Raw genomic sequence first — 16,600 nt, forward strand, 5'->3', positions numbered from 1 at the left:
CTCAGGGCACAGCCCCAAGTGGCCTGCACTGACCAGTACAGCCGCCCGGTCACCCATCTCCCAAGTGGGGCCTAGAACAACAGACAGCGGATCGCTCCCATGGGACACCCTCAGCCCTCCTCCATTCGCCCGCAACTGGCGGGGGAAGCTAGAGCTGGGGTCACTACCTCTCTTGATGACGAACATGATGCCGGGGCCTGTGGGGATCGCGGGTCCGAACTGCGGGAAGACACCACACCAACAGCTCGTCAACTTAAACGCGCGCTCGCTGTTTCCCGCCGGACTATTTATCAGCGTTGCAGCCAATCGGCGACCGGCGTCTCTCGACAGTAGCCAATAGAACCAAAGATAGTTTCCTTTCAGCCAATTGCAGTGGAACTCTTTCCGGCAACGAGGAAACCAATCAGGACGGAGCCCGCTTGGACTCAGTTGCTATGGCAGCGCAAGGCCTTCAATTCCGGTTAAACCTGGGACTGGCGTGAGTTGCTGAGGCGTGAAAACTGCTGGGCTGAAGGGCGGATTCCGTTTTAATATAACTGGCCTATATAGTGAAATTTGTTGTTTTTGCAGCAGGAGTACAGTGTAATAAAATACAGAAGTTGTATATAATCGTTAATTTTTTAAAAATAATGTAAAAATAGAAATAAAAAGTAGTGAGGTAGTGATCATGGGTTCAATGTCCATGCAGAAATCTGATGGCAGACAGGATTGTTAATGTTTCTGGGCTGAAACTCAACCCCCCCCCCCCCCCCATTTTCTGTCCCTTCTCCCTTCAAAACACTATTGAGCTGAAATGGAGCTAGCGGTGAAGGTTGGCTGGTGATCACGTTTAGAAGGAGATTTAGAAGTGGCAGTGATGGGGTATGTTGGTTACCTGGACCCACACACAATATGCTGGAGGTCGAGCAGTGTCTCTGACCAGTTACAGCCTTCATGATTTTATAAAGCTCCAGAAAGTCACTCTGCAGCCTTCTAGGGCCCAAGCACCACCCAGTCTATCCTCGTAACTCAACACTTCCCGTCTCTTCTGCTATCTCCCAACAGGATCCCACCACCAAGCACATCTTTCTCTCCCTCCCCCCAACTTTCTGCTTTCCGCAGGGGTCGCTCCCTACGCAACACCCTTGTCCATTTGCCCTTTTCCACTGTTCTCCCCCCACCAGCACTTATCCTGGCAAGCGGAACAAGTGCTACACCTGACCCTATACCTCCTCCCTCACTGCCATTCAGGGACCCAAATAGTCCTTCCAGGTGAGGCATCACTTCACCTGTGAGTCTGTTGGGGTTATATACTGTGCCCGGTGTGGCCTCCTGTATATCGGAGAGACCAATGTAGATTGCTTCGCAGAACACCTACAAAGCCATAACAAGCAGGATCTCCCAGTAGCCACCCATTTTAGTTCCACTTCGCATCCCCATTCCGATATGTCCATCCATGGCCTCCTCCACCCTTGAGATGAGGCCACAGTTATGTTGGAGATACAACACCTTATATTCTGTTTGGGTAGCTCCAATCTGATGGCATGAACATTGATTTCTCAAATTTCCAGTTACATCTCCCTCCCCCTTTCAGCATTTCCTGTCCCCTTGTCCCTCTCTCATGTTATCTCCTTGCTTGCCCATCGCCTCCCTCGGGTGCTCCTACACTCCCACTTTTTTTTCTTCCATGGCCTTCTGTCTCTTTCACCAATTTACTTCCTAGCTCTTTGCTTCATCCCTCCCCCTCCAAGTTTCACCTGTTGCCTGGTGTTGCTGTCTCCCTTCCCCTCAACTTTCAAATCTAGTCAGTCTTTTTTCTCCAGTCCTGTCAAAGGGTCTCGGCCCGAAATGTCGACTGTGCTTTTTTCCATAGATGCCGCCTGGCCTGCTGAGTTCCACCAGCATTTTGTGTGTTGCTCGAATTTCCAGTCTCAACAACATCCTTAAGAATCTCTGCTGCACTCTAGCTTAAGCACATCCTGCCAACGGTGTGATCAGAGACCCTCCATTGGTCAGGGTCAGCCGATGGAGCTGTCTGTGATATCCAAGCCAGGGATGTATAATATGGAGAGCAAGTTGTTGCTCATACAGCAGGCTTCCCCTTTCTTCGGCAGTTTGAACAGGACACGACTGTGCAAGTGCGTGAAAGTCAGCCCGTGAGACATTGGGAGGGTTTGAAAAGTGAGCAGATTAACGGAGCGGGCGATGGAGTAGTGGGAGACAGAGTAGGAAGGCTTTGGCTCAAGAGGCTTCAGCGAGCAGAGGCTGAGGATGAGCTTGCTCCCAGATAAGTTCCTTTAATAACTCTAATTAACAGGAGTAGGTAATGGAGGCAGCAGTTAGGGCAGTCGAGTGCTCTGTTTGCAGTATGTGGGAAGTCAGGGCGAGCACAATTGTCCCCGATAACTACACCTGTAAAAGGTGCATCCAGCTGCAGCTCCTGACAAACCGAGTTAGGGAAATGGAGCTGGAGCTGGATGAACTACGGATCATTCGGGAGGCAGAGGCAGAAATAAACAGGAGTTACAGGGAGATAGTCACCCCTTGGAGTCAGGAGACAGGTAGTTGGGAGACTGTCAGGAGAAGGAAAGGGAATAGACAGGAAGAGCAGAGCACCCCTGTGGCCGTTCCCATCAACAATAAGTATACCGTTTTGGATACTGTCGGTGGGGACGACCTACCAGGGACAAGTTGCAGTGGTTGCGTCTCTGGCACCGAGACTGGACCCTCAGCTCAGAAGGGAAGGAGGGAAAAGAGGAGAGCAGTAGTGATAGGGGATTCGATAGTTAGGGGGACAGATAAGAGGTTCTGTGGAAGAGATCGAGAATCCCAGATGGTGTGTTGCCTCCCTGGCCAGGGTCCGTGATATCTCGGATCGACTTCTCTGGTACACCCTATCCTCATTATATGCGTCCTCAGACTATGCAGATTCACAGTTATGTGAGGAACCTGTTTCTACCAATGTCTCCTTATATGCGTCCAAAACTCAGTTATGTGAGGAGCACCACTTTCCCGCCAATACAGGTCACATGTGCGCGCCTCACAGTCTCACTCCCGCCAGTCTCACATTGGTTTTGGCAAGGTGTGGATGTGCGATCTTGCGCTCTTAGACTTTTGTTGGTTTTACCTACGGTACACTGATTTTGTGCTTAAAATATTTAACTATGCCTGCTAAGCGTCCGATGTCATGTCCTGGGCCATCAGCCGAGTGGCAGAGAACTGCTTTAACACGTGAAAAAAAGTTGGAAATTATAAACAGCAGCATCAGGTGAAGGTAACACAGCTCTGGGACGCTACTGCCGGGAACAGAATCTTGCCTTTAAAGTTCTTTTGTTGCTTGACTATGCGCCAGCCCATCCTAAACATTTGGACAGCATTCATCTGAACATAACAGTGCATTTCCTGCCACCTAACACAACATCGCTGATTCAACCACTCAACCAAGGTGTGATCCACATTCAAGGCATATTTTTTTACGGCGAACTATCTCTCAGATGCTGCAAGCAACAGACGATTTTGAAAATCCCAGGAGTTTACCAACGGTGAGGGAATGGTGGAAGTCGGAACACTTGGCACAAATGGCGATGGACATAGACCCAAGTTTAGAACGGAGTCAGCATTTCAGTCATTCTCTGCTGTCAACCTTTCTTCCCTACAAGCAAATTTATGCTGAAAAACAAAATGGTGCCAAGCAAACAATCCTCACCACTTTCTTCATACCAGTGCCAGCAGTTCTAAGAGTTCTGTGAGTCTTCCTTCACCCCTTGCTGTGCTTGATGATCCTGACGACCCACAACCATCCACCTTATCCATGTAAAGCTGCCCAACACCACAACAACCACTCATCTCCCGGAGCCAACACACCTGCCACTGTTGGTGAGTACTGTACACCCTAGTATGTTAACTTTCTATGGTTTATTACTTTGAATATTACTTTAAATTGATGAAATATAATAAGAATGCTGCCTTGAGGTACTGCTTTTGTGCCGTATTGATATGAAAATGTGAATAAGTTACAGATAAAGCATATTTAGGAAGCCCTCAGGAACGCATCCCTATTTTCTCCATTTAAATAATTATTCACATTATGCGTCGACTGCAAGAAATGTATCCTCCACATATAACGAGGATAGGGTGTATTCTCAAGAGGGAGGGTGAGCAGCCAGATGTTGTGGTCCATGTAGGGACCAATGACGTGGTGAGGAAGGAGGAGGAGGTCCTGCAAAGAGAATTTAGGGAGTTAGGTGCAAAGTTGAAGGACAGGACCTCCAGGGTTGCAATCTCAGGATTGCTACCTGTGCCACGTGCTAGTGAGGCTAGAAGTAGGAAGATATTGCAGCTAAATACATGGCTAAGGAGTTGGTGCAGGAGGGAGGGCTTCCTGCTTCTGGACAATTGGGCCTTGTTCCAGGGAAGGTGGGACCTATTCCGACGGGACAGACTGCACCTGAACTGGAGGGGGACTAACATCCTTGCACGAAGGTTTGCTAGTGCTGCTCCGGGGAGTTTAAGCTAGATTTGCAGGTGAAGGGGAACCAGAGTGTTAGAGCAGATAGCGATGTGGAGGAGGATAAAGGTCATGCGAGAACTGCAAGTATAGTGTATGGAGTAAAGCCAGATCTAACATATAAAGAGGCTTTGAACATAGAACATAGAATAGTACAGCACATTACAGGCCCTTCGGCCCACAATGTTGTGCCAACCCTCAAACCGTGCCTCCAATATCACCCCCCACCTTAAATTCCTCCATATACCTGTCTAGTAGTCTCTTAAATTTCACTAGTGTATCTGCCTCCACCACTGACTCAGGCAGTGCATTCCACGCACCAACCGCTCTCTGAGTGAAAAACCTTCCTCCAATATCCCCCTTGAACTTCCCTCCCCTTACCTTAAAGCCATGTCCTCTTGTACTAAGCAGTGGTGCCCTGGGGAAGAGGCACTGGCTGTCCACTCTGTCTATTCCTCTTAATATCTTGTACACCTCTATCATGTCTCCTCTCATCCTCCTTCCCCCCAAAGAGTAAAGCCCTAGCTCCCTTAATCTCTGATCATAATCCATACTCTCTAAACCAGGCAACATCCTGGTAAATCTCCTCTGTACCCTTTCCGATGCTTCCACATCCTTCCTATAGTGAGGTGACCAGAACTGGACACAGTACTCCAAGTGTGGCCTAACCAGTGTTTTATAGAGCTGCATCATTACGTTGCGACTCTTAAACTCTATCCCTCGACTTATGAAAGCTAACACCCCATAAGCTTTCTTAACCACCCTATCTACCTGTGAGGCAACTTTCAGGGATCTGTGGACATGTACCCCCAGATCCCTCTGCTCCTCCACACTACCAAGTATCCTGCCATTTACTTTGTACTCTGCCTTGGAGTTTGTCCTTCCAAAGTGTACCACCTCACACTTCTCCGGGTTGAACTCCATCTGCCACTTCTCGGCCCACTTATGCATCCTATCAATATCTCTCTGCAATCTTCGACAATCCTCTACACTATCTACAACACCACCAACCTTTGTGTCGTCTGCAAACTTGCCAACCCACCCTTCTACCCCCACATCCAGGTCCTTAATAAAAATTACAATAAGTAGAGGTCCCAGAACAGATCCTTGTGGGACACCACTATTCACAACCCTCCAATCTGAATGTACTCCCTCCACCACGACCCTCTGCCTTCTGCAGGCAAGCCAATTCTGAATCCACCTGGCCAAACTTCCCTGGATCCCATGCCTTCTGACTTTCTGAATAAGCCTACCATGTGGAACCTTGTCAAATGCCTTACTAAAATCCATGTAAATAACATCCACTGCACTACCCTCATCTATATGCCTGGTCACCTCCTCAAAGAACCCTATCAGGCTTGTTAGACACGATCTGCCCTTCACAAAGCCATGCTGACTGTCCCTAATCAGACCATGATTCTCTAAATGCCCATAGATTCTATCTCTAAGAATCTTTTCCAGCAGCTTTCCCACCACAGACATAAGGCTCACTGGTCTATAATTATCCAAACTATCCCTACTACCATTTTTGAATGAGGGGACAACATTTGCCTCCCTCCAATCCTCTGGTACCATTCCCGTGGACAACGAGAACATAAAGATCCTAACCAGAGGCTCAGCAATCTCTTCCCTCGCCTCATGGAGCAGCCTGGGAAATATTCCATCAGGCCCTGGGGACTTGTTCGTCCTAATGTATTTTAACAACTCCAATACCTCCTCTCCCTTAATATCAACATGCTCCAGAACATCAACCTCACTCAGTTCATCACCTTTGTTCCTGATGCCTCTTGCATTGAAGTATACACACTTTAGCCCTTCTACCTTACTACCCTTACACCCTTTATTCTGTTTCTCTTTCCTCAAAGGTGATGAACTGAGAGCTTGGATACATACATGGAATTATGATGTAGTGACCATTACGGAGACTTGGCTGGCACCAGGGCAGGAATGGATTCTCAATATTCCTGGATTTCAGTGCTTTAAAAGGGATAGAGTGGGGGGAAAAGGGGAGGAAGGGTGGCATTACTGGTCAGGGATACTATTACAGCTACAGAAAGGGTAGGTAATGTAGCAGGATCCTCTTTTGAGTCAGTATGGGTAGAAGTCAGGAACAGGAAGGGAGCGGTTACTCTACTGGGGGTATTCTATAGGCCCCCGGTAGCAGCACAGATACCGAGGAGCAGATTGGGAGGCAGATTTTGGAAAGGTGCAAAAATAACAGTGTTGTTATCATGGGTGACTTTAAGACAGACAGACAGACATACTTTATTGATCCTGAGGGAAATTGGGTTTCGTTACAGCTGCACCAACCAATTATAGTGAAGAAATATAGCAATATAAAACCATGAATAATTAAATAATAATAAGTAAGTTATGCCAAGTGGAAATAAGTCCAGGACCAGCCTATTGGCTCAGGGTGTCTGACACTCCGAGGGAGGAGTTGTAAAGTTTGATGGCCACAGGTAGGAATGACTTCCTATGACACTCAGTGTTACATCTTGGTGGAATGAGTCTCTGGCTGAATGTAATCCTGTGCCTAACCAGTACATTATGGAGTGGATGGGAGTCATTGTCCAAGATGGCATGCAACTTGGACAGCATCCTCTTTTCAGACACCACCGTCAGAGAGTCCAGTTCCACCCCCACAACATCACTGGCCTTAGGAATGAGTTTGTTGATTCTGTTGGTGTCTGCCACCCTCAGCCTGCTGCCCCAGCACACAATAGCAAGCATGATAGCACTGGCCACCACAGCCTCATAGAACATCCTCAATATTAACTTCCCTAATATTGATTGGCACCTGATTAGTTCCAAGGGTTTGGATGGGGCAGAGTTTGTTAAGTGTGTCCAGGATGGATTCCTATGACAGTATGTTGACAGGCCGACTAGGGGGAATGCCATACTAGATCTAGTATTAGGTAATGAACTGGGTCAGGTCACAGATCTGTCAGTGGGTGAGCATCTGGGGGACAGTGATCACCGCTCCCTGGCCTTTTGCATTATCATGGAAAAGGATAGAATCAGAGAGGACAGGAAAATTTTTAATTGGGGAAGGGCAAATTATGAGGCTATAAGGCTAGAACTTGTGGGTGTGAATTGGGATGATGTTTTTGCAGGGAAATGTACAATGGACATGTGGTCGATGGTTAAGGATCTCTTGCAGGATGTTAGGGATAAATTTGACCCGGTGAGGAAGATAAAGAATGGTAGGGTGAAGGAACCATGGGTGACAAGTGAGGTGGAAAATCTAGTCAGGTGGAAGAAGGCAGCATACATGAGGTTTAGGAAGCAAGGATCAGATGGGTCTATTGAGGAATATAGAGTAGCAAGAAAGAAGCTTAAGAAGGGGCTGAGAAGAGCAAGAAGGGGGCATGAGAAGGCCTTGGCGAGTAGGGTAAAGGAAAACCCCAAGGCATTCTTCAGTTATGTGAAGAACAAAAGGATGACAGGAGTGAAGGTAGAACCGATTAGAGATAAAGGTGGGAAGATGTGCCTGGAGGCTGTGGAAGTGAGCGAGGTCCTCAATGAATACTTCTCTTCGGTATTCACCACTGAGAGGGAACTTGATGACAGTGAGGACAATATGAGTGAAGTTGATATTTTGGAGCTGTTATGGATTCAGCAACAATAAATATATAAGTGAGGGAGGGTTTTTTATAACGTTTTATAAAACATTTATTAAACACTGAAAAACAAACCCCCAAAAAGTAAACAAACGACTAACGCAACCGGAAATCAGCTGCTGTGCGGCAGCTTAAACAGTTCTTAAAGGAATAAAGCGAAAACAGTTCTTAAAGCGATGTTGCAAAAACAGTTCTTCAAAGTAGTACTGCAAAAGTTCAAAATGCTTACAGTCCATTAAAGGAGAGACTTTTTAGATGATTTAAATTCTTTTTCACGTCGTGTTGTTGTGGTTCCCAGTCGAACTATACTTTTCCCGGAGAATTTACAAAGATGAAAATGAAACAGCTTAAAGGCACTGACTTTTCCTTTACAAAACTGTACCCAACCCTTTCTGCTATTATTCGCAGGGGTTACCAGGGGCACAGCCAACGAATTCCTTCCGAATGAGGATCAAACAAGGTCAAACCTGTTTCACCGTCGAAATCGAATTTCCTCGCTCTTTTAACTCCCGAACTTCGATCTTCACTCTCCACTGATTTTTAACTGGCAGTATTATAAAGAAACTGCCGGCAATGACCTTTTAAACTTTAGGCATTAAATAAAACTTCACCTTTCAACCAAACTGCGTCATAATATTGGACCACGCAGTGGCATGGAGTCAAAATGGCAAATCCAGCCACGAACTGCCCCTCTTCACAGGGAGGGGTCCTCCTTTTATACCCTGTAAAAAAAAACCTGTCACATGACCTCTACTGGCGGGAAAATGACGTCACTCCACCATCACAAGAGCATTACCTTAAGTCCAGTATAGCTTCAATACCACTGTCACGTGACAAGTACAAGATATCCATGGGTATGTAACACCTCCCTCCAAAAAAAAAATTTTTGGTTTGTCAAGAGCAAAATTTTAACAATTATTTACAAGAAAAAAGCAAATGTATAAATTTTATAACATACACAGTATACATAGTATTATCATATAACAGCTTACAACTTACAATACAGTAGGAGTGTTACAATTGTAAAAAAAACCACTCCATAAAAAAAATTACATTGTACATTCAACATCGAGATAGACAATCAGCAACCACATTATCTTTACCTTTAATATGAGTTATTACAATATTGTACTCTTGTAACATCAAATTCCAATTTAATAACCTTCTGTTTTTGTTTTTCATCTTACTCAGAAACACTAATGGATAATGATCAGTGTGGTTTTTGAGTTGTACCAACATATACGTCAAAATGTTCTAAAGCTAAAACAAGAGATAATAATTCCTTCTCTATTGTTGAATAGTTTCTTTGATGCTTATTAAATTTCTTAGAAAAGTAAGCTACTGGATGATCAACCTCATCACCCTCATTCCTTTGCATTAATACTGCTCCTGCAGCCTCATCACTAGCATCTACAGCTAATGAAAAAGGTTTTTCAAAGTCAAGTGCCTTGAGCACAGGTTGTTGACATATCATTGTTTTCAATTTCTCAAATGCTTCTTGACAAGGCACTGTCCACACAAACTTCTCATTCTTCTTCAAAAGGTTAGTTAATGGAAGGGCAACATTAGCAAAATTCTTACAAAATTTTCGATAATATCCTACCATTCCCAAGAATCTTCTGAGAGTTTTTTTTCCCGTTGGAGTGGGAATCTCTAAAATTGCCCAAACTTTTGCCTGAACAGGAGCTACCTTACCTTGACCCACAACATAACCAAGGTAAGTCACAGTGGCATGTCCAAATTCACTCTTAGCTAAATTAATAGTTAAGTTAGCTTTTGAAAGCCTTTCAAACAATTTCTCCACCGCAATAATGTGTGCTTCCCAAGTATCATTTCCTGTCACTAAATCATCAATATAAGCATCTGTATCTTTCAATCCCTGAATCACAGAGTTAATCATCCTCTGGAAAGTACCTGGGGTATTCTTCAACCCAAATGGAAGAACATTATATTCATATAGCCCAGATGGAGTTACAAATGCAGAAATCTCTCTACCTCTGTCCGTTAATGGAACACACCAATACCCTTTCAATAAATCAATCTTTGTAAGGAACTTTGCTTTTCCAACTTTATCTACACAATCATCTACTCTAGGAATTGGATATGCATCTGTTTTCGTTACAGCATTCACCTTCCTATAGTCCGTACAAAACCTAATACTACTGTCTGGTTTTGGCACCATAACACAAGGTGAACTCCAATTCGAATTAGAAGGTCTAATAATATTATTCTCTAACATATATTTAATTTCTTTCTCAGCAAGTACACATTTTTCTATGTTCATCCTATATGGGTATTGTTTAATGGGTTTGGCATCTCCAACATCTACATCATGTGAAGCTATAGTAGTCCTTCTCGGAACGTCTGGAAACAAATCCTTATATTTAAAAATTAATTTCTTCATCTGCTGTTTCTGCTCTGGCTGCAAATGTGCTAATTTCTCATCAATATTTTCCAGAATGGTTGAATTTGGTAACCTGACAAAAACAATGTTGGAATTAGAATGTAATTCAGATGAATCATCTGTCATATTCCTAGTTAAATCAAATTCATTATCATTAACCACAACAGTCACAGTATGAGATTGTTTCTCATAATATGGTTTTATCATATTTATATGGCAAAGTTGTGTTGTCCTTCTACGATCTGGAGTTTTTATCACGTAATCCACATCATTGATTTTAGACACAATTTCATAACGACCATGAAATCTAGCTTGTAAAGGATTCATTTGCACTAGGAAAAGAACCAGCACCTTATCTCCAGGCTTAAACATCCTCATTCTAGCTTCTTTATTGTACCAAGTTTTCATTTTCTCCTGAGCCAATTTTAAATTTTCCTTGGCTAAGCTACAAGCTTTATGTAATCTGTCCTTAAATTTCAAAACATAGTCCAACAAATTAGTGTTTACTTCCTTACTAATCCACTGTTCTTTTAATAAAGCTAAAGGTCCTCCAACTCTATGCCCAAATACAAGTTCAAATGGACTGAAACCTAAGGATTCTTGTACCGATTCCCTTACTGCAAATAAAAGTAAGTTTATACCCTCATCCCAATCACTTTCATTTTCCACACAATATGTCCTAATCATATTCTTGAGGGTAGAATGAAACCTCTCCAAGGCACCTTGCGATTCTGGATGGTATGCAGGCGAAGTGATTTGCTTAGCTCCCAATTTATAAACTATCTGTTGAAACAATCCAGACATAAAATTACTGCCTTGATCAGTTTGTATTTCCTTAGGTAATCCAAGATAAGTAAAGAATTTTATAAGAGCCTTTGTCACAGTTTTAGCTGTTATATTCCTAAGTGGTACTGCCTCTGGAAACCTAGACGAAGTGCACATGATAGTCAACAAGTACTGATAACCAGTTTTTATCTTTGGTAATGGACCTACACAATCTATAATAATTTTGGAAAACGGTTCACCGAATGCTGGAATAGGTTGTAATGGAGCCACTGGTGTAACTTGATTTGGTTTACCCACAATTTGACAAGTATGGCATGTTCTACAAAACATCGCCACATCTTTTCTTAGACCAGGCCAGTAAAAATGTTGTAGAATCTTGTCCACAGTTTTCCTTACCCCTTGATATCCGCCTAAGGGCACACTATGAGCTAAAGTCAAAATCTCATTTCGATAAATTTTAGGGACAACTACCTGGTAAACAATACTCCATTCATCACTTGCAGGAATTGTAGGCGACCTCCACTTCCTCATCAACACTCCTTTTTCAAAGTAATACCCTACTGGCACCTTCTCAATTTCACTATCGAGTAGAGCTTGTTCTCTTAATTTTATAATCTCAGGGTCTCTATTCTGCTCTGCTATCATCTCCTTCCGAGATAGAGACAAATCTTCATAGTCAGACTTACTCCAAGAATCTTGTTCAAACAATGAAGGTAAGAAAGTCTCTGACACATCCTCAAAACTCGAATCCTGAATTGAACAGTCATGAGTAACAACCTCATTCTGCGCATCAATCTTTTTAGCCATAGCTCTAGTCACAACACAGGAAGGATCTGTGTTAGAATTCATCTGTGGTTCCTCTGACTCCATTGTCAAATGCACTTCAGGAAAAACTTGTCCACCTGCCAAGTCATTACCTAACAATAAAGAAATATCCTTCACAGGTAAGCTAGGCTGTAATCCTACTTTAACAAATCCTTTAACTAACCCTGACTTTAAATTTACTTTATGCAAATGTACAGGCATTAAAGCACTCCCAACACCTTGTATATAATTTACCTCACCAGTATCAGACTCTTCATTAAACTTCAATACACTGTCTAACATCAGTGATTGAGAAGCTCCAGTATCCCCAAGGATTTTTATTGGCACCGGAGTAGATCCTTCTTTCAAGGATACAAACCCTTCAGTTATAAAATGATCATATCCCTTTTTAACTTGGTCAGACTCTAACAAAACCTCATTTGTGTTTATTGAACCCTGTAATTTTACAGGTGCTTCAGTATGTTGCACACAAGCATCTGGGGCTGCTTCCTTCTCTTTCTTTTTGAATCGGAAACAGTTAGCTATTACATGGCCAGGTTTCTTACAATATTTACAAATAAGACCAAACTGTCTTTCCTTCACAGGTTTTCCTTCCTCCTTTCTCATTAACTTCTGATTTAATTTCTGATTTACCTTGAGTCTCCATGTTATTTTTCCTCTTAAAAATTCTGCCCTGAGGAAATTTATTCTTATGGGTTAAAACATACTCATCAGCTAATCTAGCAGAGTCCTGCAATGTATCAGTATCTCTCTCATTTAAGTAGGTCCTTACTTCAACAGGGATGCTTCTTTTAAATTCCTCCATTAAAATCAGCTCTTTCAATTTATTATAGTCCCCATTTACATTTTTAGAGGAAACCCATCTCTCAAAACACACAGCAAATTCCACATAAGTTTTTTCCACAGACTTCTTCAAACTTATGAATCTTTCTCTATATGCTTCTGGGACCAATTCGTATGCTTTAAAAATATGCTGTTTCACAATATAATCAAGTGCTTGCGCAGCAGTTAAAGCTGTATAAACTTGTTGTGCTTTGCCTTTAATTACACTCTGTAACAACACTGACCATTTATCTTCCAGCCACTCTGAAATCTGAGCAATTGTTTCAAAATGTTGGAAATATCTTTCTACTTCTGTTTCACTAAATGGAGGGACCAATTTAATTTCTTGACTAGCAACAAACAGTTTTCTAGAACCAGAAGACTGATTCTCAGACCTTAATTCCGCCATCGCATATTCAAACTCCCTCTTTTTATTATCAGCTTCTAACCTACAATGCTCCAATTCTGCTTTACTTTGTTCCAACTTCATTTGTTCGATTTGCAACTGCATCTCTAGATTACTTATTGGAAACGACTCTAAAATCGATTCATCAAAATCACCCGAATCCACATAGTGTGACGCGATTTTTCTCTGTATTAGAGCCTTTGATGTAGACCTCGAAATACCTTTAAGTTCCAATCTACTAGCTATCTCAGACACCTCATTTTTTTTCGCCTTCGCTAACAACTCTGCGTCTGGCAAAGCCAGAAACTCATCAATATTCATTGTTGCCGAATACCACTCACAAGCCAATCAAACAAAAGAATCGAGTATTCCCCTTTACCAAAACACCGATTCAAAATTAAACAAGCATTTAAACTCAAAATGATTGATCCCAGATGAGCCCCCATATTATTGTTACGGATTCAGCAACAATAAATATATAAGTGAGGGAGGGTTTTTTATAACAAATAAAACATTTATTAAACACTGAAAAACAAACCCCCAAAAGTAAACAAACGACTAACGTAACCGGAAATCAGCTGCTGTGCGGCAGCTTAAACAGTTCTTAAAGGAATAAAGCGAAAACAGTTCTTAAAGCGATGTTGCAAAAACAGTTCTTCAAAGTAGTACTGCAAAAGTTCAAAATGCTTACAGTCCATTAAAGGAGAGACTTTTTAGACGATTTAAATTCTCTTTCATGTCGTGTTGCTGCGGTTCCCAGTCGAACTATACTTTTCCCGGAGAATTTACGAAGATGAAAAAGAAACAGCTTAAAAGCACTGACTTTTCCTTTACAAAACTGTACCCAACCCTTTCTGCTATTATTCGCAGGGGTTACCATGGGCACAGCCAACGAATTCCTTCCGAATGAGGATCAAACAAGGTCAAACCTGTTTCACCGTCGAAATCGACTTTCCTCGATCTTTTAACTCCCGAACTTCGATCTTCACTCTCCACTGATTTTTAACTGGCAGTATTATAAAGAAACTGCCGGCAATGACCTTTTAAACTTTAGGCATTAAATAAAACTCCACCTTTCAACCAAACTGAGTCATAATATTGGACCACGCAGTGGCATGGAGTCAAAATGGCAAATCCAGCCACGAACTGCCCCTCTTCACAGGGAGGGGTCCTCCTTTTATACCCTGTAAAAAAAAACCTGTCACATGACCTCTACTGGCGGGAAGATGACATCACTCCACCATCACAAGAGCATTACCTTAAGTCCAGTATAGCTTCAATACCACTGTCACGTGACAAGTACAAGCTACCCACGGGTACGTAACAGAGCATGTTGATATTAAGGGAGAGGAGGTGTTGGAGTTGTTAAATTACATTAGGACGGACAAGTCCCCAGGGCCTGATGGAATATTTCCCAGGCTGCTCCACGAGGCGAGGGAAGAGATTGCTGAGCCTCTGGCTAGGATCTGTATGTCCTTGTTGTCCACAGGAATGGTACCGGAGGATTGGAGGGAGGCGAATGTTGTCCCCTTGTTCAAAAAAGTTACCATAGAACCATAGAACACTAGAGCACAATACAGGCCTTTCAGCCCTCCATGTTGTGCCAACCCATATAATCCTTAAAAAAAAATTACTAAACCCACACTACCCCATAACCCTCCATTTTTCTTTCATCCATGTGCCTGTCCAAGAAGCTCTTAAATACCCCTATTGTTTTAGCCTCCACCACCATCCCTGGCAAGTCATTCCAGGCACTCAGAACCCTCTGTGTAAAAAAACTTACCCCTGATGTCTCCCCTAAACTTCCCTCCCTTAATTTTGTACATATGCCCTCTTGCATTTGCTATTGGTGCCCTGGGAAACAGTACTGACTATCCACCCTATCTATGCCTCTCATAATCTTGTAGACCTCTATCAAGTCCCTTCTACGCTCCAAAGAGGGAAGTCCCAGCTCTGCTAACCTTGCTTCATATGACTTGTTCTCCAATCCAGGCAACATCCTGGTAAATCTCCTCTGCACCATCTCCATACTTCCCATGCTTTACATCTCTTCAAAGATTTCAAGTTCCCTGGCCCCCACCACCTTATTTTCACCATGGATGTTCAGTCCCTATATACCTCTATCCCCCACCAGGAAGGTCTCCAAGCTCTCCGTTTCTTCCTGGATTCCAGACCCAGCCAGTCACCTTCTACCACCACTCTTCTCCACCTTGCGGAATTAGTCCTCACCCTTAACAATTTCTCCTTTAGCTCCTCCCACTTCCTCCAAACTAAAAGTGTAGCCATGGGCACCCACATGGATCCTAGCTATGCCTGCCTTTTTGTCAGCCATGTGGAGCAATCTATGTTCTAAGCCTACACCGGTATCTGTCCTCCTCTTTTCTTGCATAATATCGATGACTGCATCGGTGCTGCTTCCTGCACACATGCTGAGCTCGTCGACTTCATTAACTTCACCTCCAACTTTCACCCCACCCTCAAATTCACCTGGTCTATTTCCGACACTTCCCTCCCCTTTCTAGGTCTTTCTGTTTCTATCTCTGGAGACAGCCTATCCACCGATGTCTACTACAAACCTACAGACTCTCACAGCTACCAAGACTATTCCTCCTCCCATGCTGTCTCCTGCAAAAATGCTATCCCTTTCTCTCAACTCCTCCGCCTCCACCGCATCTGCTTTCAGGATGAGGCCTTTCATTCTAGGACTAAGGAGATGTCTTCCTTTTTTAAAGAAAGGGGCTTCCCTTCATCCACTATCAACTCTGCCGTCCATCGCATCTCCCGTATTTCACGCACCTCTGCCCTCACCCCATCCCCCTGTCAGCCCACCAGGGATAGAGTCCCCCTGGTCCTCACTTATCACCCTACCAGCCTACAGATCCAACGTATAATCCTCCGTAACTTCCGCCACCTCCTACGTGATCCCACCACCAGACACATCTTCCCCTCCCCCCCCACTCTCGGCTTTCCGCAGGGATCGTTCCCTACGCGGCTCCCTTGTCCATTCATCCCCCCCCCCCCTCATCCCTCCCCATGGACCTCCCTCCCGGCACTTATTCTTGCAAACAGGAGAAGTGCTACACCTGCCCCCACACTTCTTCCCTCACCACCATCCCAGGCCCCAGACAGTCCTTTCAGGTGAGGCACCACTTCACCTGCGAGTCAATTGGGGTGATATACTGTATCCGGTGCTCCCGATGTGGCCATTTATACATTGGGGAGACCCGCCGCAGACTGGGAGACCGTTT

General features: G+C 43.7%; 1 protein-coding gene across 2 annotated transcripts in view; it reads right to left on the reverse strand.

Moving 5' to 3' along the window:
- rrm1 (ribonucleotide reductase M1 polypeptide) overlaps positions 1–272 on the reverse strand; it is a 52,571-nt gene extending 52,299 nt beyond the window's left edge. Inside the window, exon 1 of one of the 2 annotated variants that reach the window (XM_073044420.1) lies at positions 168–272. In XM_073044420.1, coding sequence (XP_072900521.1) covers positions 168–186 — 19 coding nt within the window. In that variant the 5' untranslated portion in view covers positions 187–272. The remainder of the gene's footprint in view (positions 1–167) is intronic. The other variant, XM_073044419.1, reaches the window with a different exon arrangement.
- Positions 273–16,600: the final 16,328 nt, after the last annotated feature.

This window comes from Hemitrygon akajei, chromosome 4 (genome assembly GCF_048418815.1).
Source record: "Hemitrygon akajei chromosome 4, sHemAka1.3, whole genome shotgun sequence".
In the NCBI taxonomy this organism is placed as follows: domain Eukaryota; kingdom Metazoa; phylum Chordata; class Chondrichthyes; order Myliobatiformes; family Dasyatidae; genus Hemitrygon; species Hemitrygon akajei.